General features: G+C 51.8%; 1 protein-coding gene across 1 annotated transcript; it reads right to left on the bottom strand.

The window, feature by feature from the left end:
- Window positions 1-3,351: 3,351 nt before the first annotated feature.
- LOC119432488 (uncharacterized) lies at window positions 3,352-9,990 on the bottom strand. Its single transcript, XM_037699654.1, has 2 exons — window positions 8,529-9,990; window positions 3,352-3,602 (listed from the first exon to the last, which is right to left on the bottom strand). Exons 1-2 carry the CDS (start codon window positions 9,988-9,990, stop codon window positions 3,352-3,354), a joined length of 1,713 nt encoding a protein of 570 aa, XP_037555582.1.
- Window positions 9,991-10,963: the final 973 nt, after the last annotated feature.

The following is a 10,963-nucleotide window of genomic DNA, read 5'->3' on the forward strand; positions in this document are numbered from 1 at the left end:
CGGGCCGACTTTTTCATCCCGGGCCCGGCCCGGGCCCGTTTTTACGTTGGGCAGCCCGCCCGAGCCCGACCAAAAGTTTTATGGCGAGACCCGGGCCCGGCCCGGGCCCGGAAATAATCTACGTTACCCACCCGGCCCGGCCCGCCACTCCTTTACCTTAGGCCCGAGCCCGGCCCGAGCCCGGCTCGAAACCGGCCAGAACCCGGCCCGAGACCGAAAAACATTACCGAGCGGCATTAAAAAAATAAATAAAGAAGAGATTAAACTAATTTATTCTTAAGGCATAAATACATGTCATATGCAATTATGAACACCATTTGAGTGGTCTGAACGCAAATACCAGCGCGCGACGTTGTACGAATGACCCTGCCGAGCAGTATCGCCAGCAGTTTTCAACGGTCCGACCTTGATGCGGCCCAATCCACTTCTATCGCAGCGCCTCCACAGTATTTTTCCATGCCGGGCGCCTCACTGTAAAGCATGCGCCGCCCCAGCCGCTCGTCCCACTCAACCGTATTCTAGTACACTATAGCCGAAGCGCAGCCGCGACCGGTCGTCAGCGCAGCGCATGGATGGAGTAAATCGAGAAAGAAAACCTTTCGTTCCTCCATGGTGCAGCGTAATGCACTGCTGCTAGGCAGCCGGTCGAGAACATGCGTGTAATCATGGATGGACGCAGTGCCAGATTTCAGCTGCGTGACGAATTATCTTATCTTACCAGTCATCGTTTTACCAATTCGCCTTTGAAGAATAATCAAGTCGCGAACGCGCTTGCACCGCACTGAGAGCATTAATTACATAGATTTAGGTGAGGAATACAATGGCATCATTTGGTTTGAGGACGACTTCGGTCTTTCTGGACATTCTGTTCAAACAGCTCAAAATACGACGGCAGAAAATGGAAATACACAGGAGTAGCACAGCTAGCTTCCAGCTGCGCCGGGGCAACAGGTTTTTCAGAGTCGAGACACGCGAGGATAACTCGCCGTACGTTACATGCAGAACACCAGAAAGTCCGAGCCCGGCCCGGGCCCGGGTCAAAAAGCAGATGCCGTGCGCGAGCCCGGCCCGAGCTAGTGATAAAACTGCCCTACCCGGCCCGGACCCGGCCCACGGGCCGGGCCGGGCCGGGGCTTTCGGGTAAGCCCGAGCCCATGCAGTGCTCTAGTCGGGGGTTCGATGCCGGGCGCTGCGGTGGAAGTTCGGTGTAGTGAAATGCAAAAAAAAAAAAAAAAAACCTTCATGTCAGAAGAATCCCCACTAGATTTTTGGGACTTTAAACACCAGAAATAAAAATTTCCCAATAAACAAACTAGTTACGTTCCAAGAAGTACAAAAATACAAAACTGGCATGCAATGTACTTACCATTATTGCTATCAACTGAAAAAAAAAGAGAGAACCAAGTAAACACGAAGCAATCCTAGCGGTGTCAGACATCTGTAAATGTTTGATCAGTGCACTAATCAAGAAATTGATTACCAGTAGCTTATTAATAACAATTAGCCGTGTTACGCTAATTTTAAATAAATGCAAACGTAAATAAAAAATATGAAAAATTACGATACATTTGTGGGACGATAGATCATTGTAGTGCAATAAATGAGGCATGCCACGCTTGTACGTCTCAGAAATTTGATTTTCTATGTGTCTAGTATATCCCGCTTGAAGACTTTGTCTCGTAATGTACTGAGTACTACTGACAACTACGGAATAACTCACCGGAGAAGAACGACTGATTGTCATTCTGCGGTTATCACTTGCCACGGCTGTGTACTGCTCAGTGCAAGAGCGCAATATCAGCGCTCTAGGGCAATATTTCCCTATATTCAACCGTGTCCTTACTATAGTTTATTTCTTCTCCTCTATATGTATAAATTGGGCAACACAAGAGATTACAATTTTTGTTTTATTTACCTATCCGGCCCTTTTGTTGCGAGATTTAGCGTTTTCGTTACTGTACGCTTTTCACTGAATACGCAGACACGTAAAACGGAACACCTTGCTACCTAGTTGCTAGCGTTGAAATAAATATATGTGAACAATAGCATCGCCATCACGAATGGCTCCAACATGTGTATTACCCCTTCCCTATTCCCTGTGTCAGGAACAATCTGAACACGAACAGCCATTGAATTGCGGCGGCTATGTCGGATGTATATTGTCACGAAGTTAACAAAAGAGGCCTCGGCAAAACGGTGTTCTCTTTTAATCAAGGCTGACACCCGCGGTGCGCGCGTTCCAGTACGCACTACGCAAGGAAGGAGGGTCGCAGTGCCAATTGCTCAATCTATAGAAGAAAATGACTTGCGGTGAATATTGTAATAGTTCTACTCTTTTTGTTAAAGAGACACACACCAGAGGTAAACAGAAAGGTCTGTATAAGCCGGCCCCTGGCATCACACCGGAAGTCTCCCCACAAAGTGCTGTGAGCTAGAGCACTGCACGTGCCGATTGTTTCAGCCCGAGCCTGGCCCGGGCCCGTTTTTACGTTGGGCGGCCCGCCCGAGCCCGATCAAAACTTTTATGGCCCGGAAATAATCTACGTTACCCGCCCGGCCCGGCCCGCCACCCCTTTATCTTAGGCCCGATCCCGGCCCGAGCCCGGCTCGAAACTGGCCCGAACCCGGCCCGAGACCGAAAAATACATGTTTGTCAGAGTTGAGACGCCCGAGAATAACTGGCTGCACGTTACATGCACACCACCAGAAAGCCTGAGCCCGGCCCGGGCCCGCGTAAAAAAACCCGAGCCCGGCCCGGGCCCGGGTCAAAAAGCACACGCCGTGCCCGAGCCCGGCCCGAGCCCGTGAAAAAACTGCTCTACCCGGCCCGGCCCGGCCCACAGGCCGGGCCAGGCCCGGGCTTTCGGGTAAGCCTGAGCCTGTGCAGTGCTCTACTGTGAGTATCACAATCACCGGCGATAATGTATGGTTCCGGGAGCTGCTCAGTTAGCCTGTAAAATTCCGTTTTGCGGAGATTATAATGTGAAGGTATGTAAATACAACAGGATGGCTACCAACTTGTTGAAAATTACCGCTTGCACGGACACCACCTCAAGTGGTGTCCGAAGAGAGTGATTCTGGCAAGCAACAGATTTATCTACAATTAATGCTACACCTCCGGACGAGACAACAGCATCGTCACGGTCTTTACGGAAGATAGCATATTGCCTGAGGAAGTTTGTGTGGGTTTTAGATTTGTTTCCCGAACACAACAGCACGTTGCGATTATATTTATTAAGGAGTGCTCTAATATCGTCGAAGTTACGGAGAAGTCTTCTAACATTCCACTGTAAAATTTCTGTGCTCATTTTGATAGTGTTTATGCTGTGTGTTCACGAATAGAAGGTTAGCTCACCGGCCCTTTTGAGGCACCGTGACACGAGATTTTTCTTTTTTGGAGCGGTCGATATAATCGCGCCGCTCGTTAGGCGCTGGCTGCTCCCGCACGCTCGATGTTGTGTCCTTGTCCTCTTGCAAGGCACTGGACTCGCGATCTTGCGAGTGCTGTGCTTGCTCTGAGAGCCTCGCCTCAAAAGACGAGAACTTGGAGCCCACCAGCCCGGAGGTTGATAGGTCCTTCTTAGATGGCGGAGCAGCACTGGCTGCACCCGCGGAGGGGGCGGATGGCTCACTACGCGTGTGCCAGACAGCCGGCGGGAGCCGTTGTGGCGCTGCCCCCTGACGCGCCACTTCGGCAAAGCTGGTTTTTGGCAGGTACGATACCCGCCTGCGTGCCTCCTTAAAAGTTATGTTTTCCTTTACTTTAATTGTAACTATTTCCTTTTCTTTTTTCCAGGATGTACACGGATTTATATTACGGTGTGGGGTTACTGTTGCTTGGGCATCTCCAAATGACACTAGCTTGGGCAGTTTTTCATATTGTTTCTGGTCTGGCAGCTCCAAGAGGAGATCACCGCTCGCCATTACGTTGCTTTATAACCTGTACCAAAAACTACAATCAGAGACTTTGAAACTAGGAAAGGTGAAATTGTTCGCATTGGTTTGTCTGGTTTTTCCGAGTGAATCTCACGGAATCGGGGAGATATTTCTCTTTGGCGACCAAAAAACTGGGACACTTTATCGGTACGCCCTCTTTTCTAAGGCCACTCAGGGAGTAGGAGGAAAGGACTAGCCATAGGTGAATGTCTAGTTTTCGGCAGCAACGCCAGCCACCCACCGTGGAGTCCTATACAAGGGGACTCTGCAGGGCCTGTAAACAAAGGTCCTGCAGACGCCAGCTGTACTTCACCACTATAACCGAATATACAGGTCCAAACACCAGGCATTGGCTCAATCGCCAGGATCCCCTTTTCTCTGTACACGGCTAAGCCGCGCAAAGTTTGACGCGGAAGGGTCCAACTCCCATGTGCTCGGGTCCACACCCCTACTGCGCATGCGCACCTTCCGGAAGCCGAAACCGGAATCCGGCTTCCGCTTCCGGTTCCGCTTCCACTTCCGGTTGCCACTACCGGTTCCGCTTCCACTTCTGGTTCCGCTTCCACTTCCGGTTCCACTTCCTGTTCCGGAAGCCAGCTTCCGGCTTTCGGAGAACGCTTCCGGCGTTTTGCCCGAATGAGTGCTTCGCCCACTCATCATCATTCACTTCGTCCTCTTATTCTCCTCCCTCAACGCCGCGAGTTGAGCAGCACTGGAGAAGCGGGGAGAAGAGGGCTCGAGCCGCTGCCACGAAACGGCAGCGGCGACAGGCCGATCTGAAAACGAATGGAAACTTGAGTCGACCCCATGGCTGCTTCGCATACTACTCAGGGTTCCCCTACGGGAAGATGGTGTTTTTTTTTTTTTTTTATCAAGGCTGACACTCGGAGAGCGCGCGTTCCACTACGCACTTCGTCGTCCTCGTTCCAGTGACTGGCGGCCGCAGGTGCAATGTGTCTCGCGTCAATATTATACGCCTGTCACACCGGCACATGTAATATCATTTGCAGTAAATATCATTCATACCGTATATCAGTGCAGTCTTACGTTCCCAGTCCCCACAGTTAAACAAAATGCGATTCGCAATATATAGCAAAGTTTATCGGCAGGCTGCTATGATAACGGTACCTTACAAATAGTGCTTCTTGTTTACATATTTTTCACTATATTGTTAGCAATACAACGGTAAACATTGAATGGTTATTTGAAAATATAACATAGTTCGTTGCAACTGATCGATTGAGTAATTTTTTGCCAAGCCTCTGTCGTCGAGATTACACAAGTCGCGCGTGAATGAGTTCGGGAAACTCATTCAATGGGCGAATGCCATTAGATCTGAATGGCATTCACTATGCCCGTGTAGAGGCAAAAAAATGTCGTTGACACGTAATCTCATTCGCTGCGAATGACATTACGCGTGCCATGTGACAGGGGTATAACGTATGTCGACAATGCCGGCAAATGACACAACGCACGCAAAGAGATACACAGATGGCTCACTCGCATTGCGACACCGAAATGTGCAAAATGGCTCCAAGGAGATCAGAATACACAAGACGCGGAATAAATAGGGGGGGGGGGGGGGGAGAGAAAAGGTTCTATGCAGTGTTGTAGACGTTCCTCAAGAACGGGAACGAAAGCTCGTTCCTCGTTCCTTCCCAATATTGAAACGAGTTCCCGTTACAAGTTCCTTTAATGCGCAAGGAACGCGTTCCAGTTGCACTTCGAACATTCGAACGTGTCGTTACATTAACATTACATTTGATATTTTAAAATTAAATTATAGTGTCGGATAAGCTTGAGGCGACATAAAGTGAGCAATTTAAAACTCACATCAAACTACGTATATTATACGAATTTGAACATCGCCGACAGCAGATTATCTGGAGATAAAAAGAACCGAAAGAAATGCTCCTAGACGAATTTGTTCAGGGAGCACCGCACATACTTAAGGCATGTCTAACTGCAACTTTGGTACTTGTCTATCACAAGTGTAATTGACGTCCAGTTTCGTTCCGCAGACTGCGCTTTGTGCCATTTATTTTGTGATTCTGTTTTTCTGTGAAAAGCGAGCGGCGAGAATGGCGGCCTTGCGATATTTATCCGAACACGATAGCTTCGAAAGCTATGCAATGTTTCTTCGACGTGCAAATGAACTTCTTTACGGGACTGTGTACAAGCCTCCACCGTTGACTCCAGTCCGTTATATGATTGGCAGGCAGTATCCACTGAAACACAACAACGAAGTAATGTTTCTAGCCCGGTATCGTTTTTCCAAGCGAGCTGTTACAGCCATACTGGCAGAGCTGCAACTGCATTGTAACACTGACAACAAAGGAGCGCCGCTACCTGCCCTGTTGAAGGTCCTCATCGCACTGCGTTTTTACGGAACGGGTGCCATGCGAACTGTTGTAGGCGACCTTGTGTGTGTATCCCAACCATCGATATGCCGATGCATTTGAGATAAGACACAGCTGATATGCCTACGTCTGTATCCCAAGTACGTTCGGCTGCCAAACGCCAGCGAAGCGAGGTCAGTCATGACAAGGTTCTATGCCATTGGAGGACTCCCCGGGGTGACTGGGTGCATAGATTGTATCATATACCCATTAAAAGCCCCGGTGTAGACTACGAAGAAGAGACGGAGGAAGAACGAGCCGCACGCCTCGAGAGGTGTCGTAAGTATGAAGCGGCCACGCGAGTGGATTCAGATGAGGATAGCACCCGAAACGTGTTCAAGTAACTGGACGACAACCCCTTATCCTCCCGCCTCACCAACCATCGGGCCGTCTTTGTGGCAATTTAGAAACAACAAGATGAAGACTTTCAAAATAAATGCGTTACACTTTAAAAATGTCTAGTCTGTAATGTAACCATAACTTAACGAGAGGTAACAACCAAACCTAAACACTCAGGCATATGAAGCTAGACTATAAAGATGTAACCGTAGAGAGAACCAAGCTAAACAATAAGATTAATCGTACCTCTCGCTACGCACACACAGGCATAACTGAGTTAAGCCACAACCAATTTTTCTTCCTCCGTGAAATAAGTTTTGCCCAGCATGGCAAGTACACACACACACGCACGAAACAAAACGCAAGCCAAAAAAAAAAAAAACACCGCATATCCACGGGGTGAATGATGAAGAGTGGGCGAAGCTCCAGAGGGAATCATCGGTAAACCGTGAATCTTCTGTGTAATTCGCCCAGTCTCGCCGCTCTAAATCGAACGATTGACTTCCACCAATGACACGCGCCATATGTGACGTCATTCCTATTTTATAACAGCGCCCTTCATTATAATTGCACCATCTCCCGCTTAAGGGGACGCTAGCACAAACGCGTTAGAAACGTGCAGTACTCGCTAGTCTAGTAAGGGGGAAAGGCCACAGCGTTTTACGCAGCCGTTTACACATGCCGGAACGTGCATTGCGTTTGCCGACGCCATCACATGATTGCTGAGAGAGTACAACCCCCGTATTCATAAACGCTCCTAGACTTGAACTTGACTTGCCACCGCCTTCAAAGCGTTTCGAACGCGCTGCCCAAGGCGGTGGCAAGTCAAGTTCAAGTAGAGGAGCGTTTATGAATACGTGGGTAAGGCGGAGAGGCTACAGCGTCTTACACCAGCTTCTTACCCGGGCCGTAACGCGCTAGCACAAACGCGTTTGAAACGCGCAGTTTTTCGTTAATGTTGGGTATTTATTGTCATCGTGGTGCGTGTGTCCATGTGCGTTTCGTGGCGTTGTGGTTAGCGCCGCGCGTTCGAAGCGATGGGTCCCTGGTTCGATTCCGCGCTACGGACACAACTTTCGGAATTTTTTTAGGGTCGAAGCTCCTTAGGGTGTGGGTCTGTCCCTCCTCTGTAGTATGTAGTAGTCGTCGTAGTAGGTAGCCACGTCTACTTTTATGAAAAAGAAATTTTAACCGTTTTTACGTCATTAACCAAAGAAATTGAATTTATAGCCTGGTATAGAAGCAGAAGTGCAATTCTAACAGCGGCAGCAGCTTACTTTGGCAATTCATTAAAAATATCTTACATTTTTCATAAGTAATCTTGAAAACAGAAGCCGGTAACGTTACACTTCCTTTGGTGAGGCGGTCCTTCCGCAGGCAAGGTGAAAGGAAGCTTTTAGAATTCGCGATGGCCTTCTGAGGGCACCTAACGTTTAGGAAGCATGAAGGACTCCTTGCGTAAGGTAGGGAAACAGTCTAAGGTTAGGAGCATTTCTGAATCCGGGCCTTAAGTCGCTTGAGGTAGGCTGCCCGGCGCACCTCTCGGTCTGCTGTCTTACGGTGGTGGTGGTGGTGGTGAAAACATTTATTTTAGGAAAATACAAGATTTGACCCCCGAAGGGGGGACACCTAAGTGGACTCCCTAGTCCGGGATTCCATTGGAGATGGCCGCCGCTCGGGCACGCGCCACCAGGGCGCGCTGGGTGCACAAGGTAGAGCAGCTGAGCAGGGTCTCCTCCCAGGCCTCTCGTGTGGGAACGGGAAAAGGGGGGGAGAGAGGAAAAGAGAAAGAGGGGCATGCTGCAACCATGTGGTAGGTGTCGGCCAGGACCCCACAATGGCGACAGTGCCCACTTGTATTAGGCAAAAAATGACGAGCCACGGCAGGACACAGCAGGGTGTTGGTCTGTAAGCGGCGCAGGGTTCGCTCATCGGCCTTAGACAAACCCCGGACCGGGGCAGGAAAAAGCCGACGACCATCGCGGTAATAGGCCAAGATTTCTCGAAACGATGTGAGCAACTGGGTTGCAGGATCAGGCGAGGGGGGAGAAGGGGTAACGGCCCGGGGAAGAAGCGCGCGGGCGGCCGCATCGGCGGCCTCGTTACCAGGAAGACCCTCGTGTCCCGGGGACCAGACAAGTCGGACGGGGTGAGGTACGAAACGCCAGGAGGCGGCACGGAGTAGGTGAGCCGCGAGGGGCGAGACAGAACCGGCAAGGTATCGGGAGCAGGCAGAGCGCGAGTCCGAGATGATGACCCTTGCGTTGGGGTGGGAGGCCGCCAAGGCAATGGCCACCTCCTCCGCCTGAGTTGAAGTAGAGGCCCGAAAGGAGAGGTCATCAATCGTGTTTCCCTCGTGGATCACGGCAGCCGAAAAGTAGCCAGAGGGGGAAGGACCCGCGACATCCACATAGAAGACACCGGGGCGAGATCCGTGTTGGGATGTAAGGGCACGAACACGTGCGGCCCGACGACCAGGGTGGGAGACAGTATCCATATTACGAGGGAGAGGGGCAACCCAGAGTTTCTGGCGCCAAGAGTCGGGAATCCGATCGGGGGGCGCCGGAGGAAGAATAGGTTGAAGAGCAAGGCGCGCAAGCAGACGGCGCCCAGGAGACGTCTGAGACAGGCGACCAAGTTGGTTAACGAGGTGAGCCTCCCGAAGCTCCGAGTAGGAGTTGTGCACCCCCAAAGCCGCAAAACGACGGTTGGAAGTGGACACCGGGAGGTCCAGCGCACGCTTATGCACAGACCGGATGAGGGCATCCAGCTGGGCCTCGTGGTGGCGACCGAGACGGAGGTAGGGGGCTGCGTACACGATCCGACTGATGACGAACACTTGGGCCAAACGAAGGGCATCCCGCCCTCGCAGACCGCCACGTTTCGTAGACACCCGACGAATCATGCGGCTCACCTGCTCCCCCATACGGCGGAGGCTGGTAAGGGTAGAGCCCGGGTTGAGACAGGACGAAATAAAAAGTCCCAGAACACGGAGCTCGGTGACCACGGGGATGGGACCCGTGGGCAAGGAGAGCCGGGGTGGGGGTAAAGAGGAAAGAGAAAGAAGTGCCGATTTCTGCGGGGCGCACTCCAGGCCACAAGAGGTGGCGTAAGTGTCCACTATAGAAGCAGCCTGTTGAAGACGCTGCTCGATTTGAGCGGGGTTGCCAGAATTAGTCCAGACGGTGGTGTCATCGGCGTAAAGTGCGTGTTGGATACCCTCTACCTGGGCCAGAAGAGCAGGAAGGCGTAGCATGGCCAGATTAAAGAGGAGCGGAGAGAGAACCGCTCCCTGAGGTGTGCCCCGCGTGCCCATGGGGTACGGCCCGTGTTCAGAGTCATCGACGCGGATGAAGGCAGAGCGGTGAGAAAGGAAAGCGCGGATGTATGCGAACGCTTTTGAGCCGCAATGTGTCGTGTTGAGATTGGCGAGAATACTACTATGTGTGACGTTGTCAAATACGCCGCGCAGGTCGAGCGCAAGAATGGCTTTGTCGTTGTGGCGCATAGTATAGTAGGAACAATAATGTCGCGGTGAAGCTGGAGGAGGACGTCTTGCGCGGACAGATGCGGGCGGAAGCCGCACACTGTGTCCGCGAAGGTCCCCTCCCGCTCCAGGTAGGCGGAAAGGCGATCCCTAACCATCGCTTCCATGAGTTTCCCTACACAAGAGGTGAGAGAAATGGGGCGGAGGGCCTCGATGTGAACGGGGTTGCCAGGTTTGGGTATAAATGTAACGAGAGTGGTGGTCCATTCTGTGGGGAGGGGGCACCCATCCCAGACAGAATTCATGAGGTGAAGAAGGGAGAGATAGGCCGAGTCGGGAAGGTTAGCCAGCAGGGTGACCGTGATGCCATCGCGACCCGGGGCCGTACCTCGTCTCATTTTGGCCAACGCAGCCCGAAGGTCAGGCAGCGTGAAGGGACCATCAAGCTCAGGGTTGGGACGGCCCGAGTACTGATACTCCGGCCCAACCAGGTCCACCGTGCGACAGAGGTACCGGTCGCGCAGCTTGTCCGCGAGCTGAGCCGAGGTGCCAGGGAACCCGTGCAGAGCGCGGCGCAGTTGTCGTTGTGTTTCCCCTCACGTGGAAGAGGGATCCAGAAGGCTCCGAAAGAGGCGCCACGTCCCCCTGGAACCCATCTGACCTGCGGCCTTCGTGCAGGTTTCGACCCAGTTTGTATCACTGAGGTGGGCAGCATAAGCAGCCGCTTCCTCTGTGAGGGCAGCAATGCGTGCTTTGAGCTTGCGATTCAACTTGTGGCGACGCCAGCGGCGCAAGAGGCCGC

The sequence above is a fragment of the Dermacentor silvarum genome, chromosome 11, assembly GCF_013339745.2.
Source record: "Dermacentor silvarum isolate Dsil-2018 chromosome 11, BIME_Dsil_1.4, whole genome shotgun sequence".
Classification (NCBI taxonomy): domain Eukaryota; kingdom Metazoa; phylum Arthropoda; class Arachnida; order Ixodida; family Ixodidae; genus Dermacentor; species Dermacentor silvarum.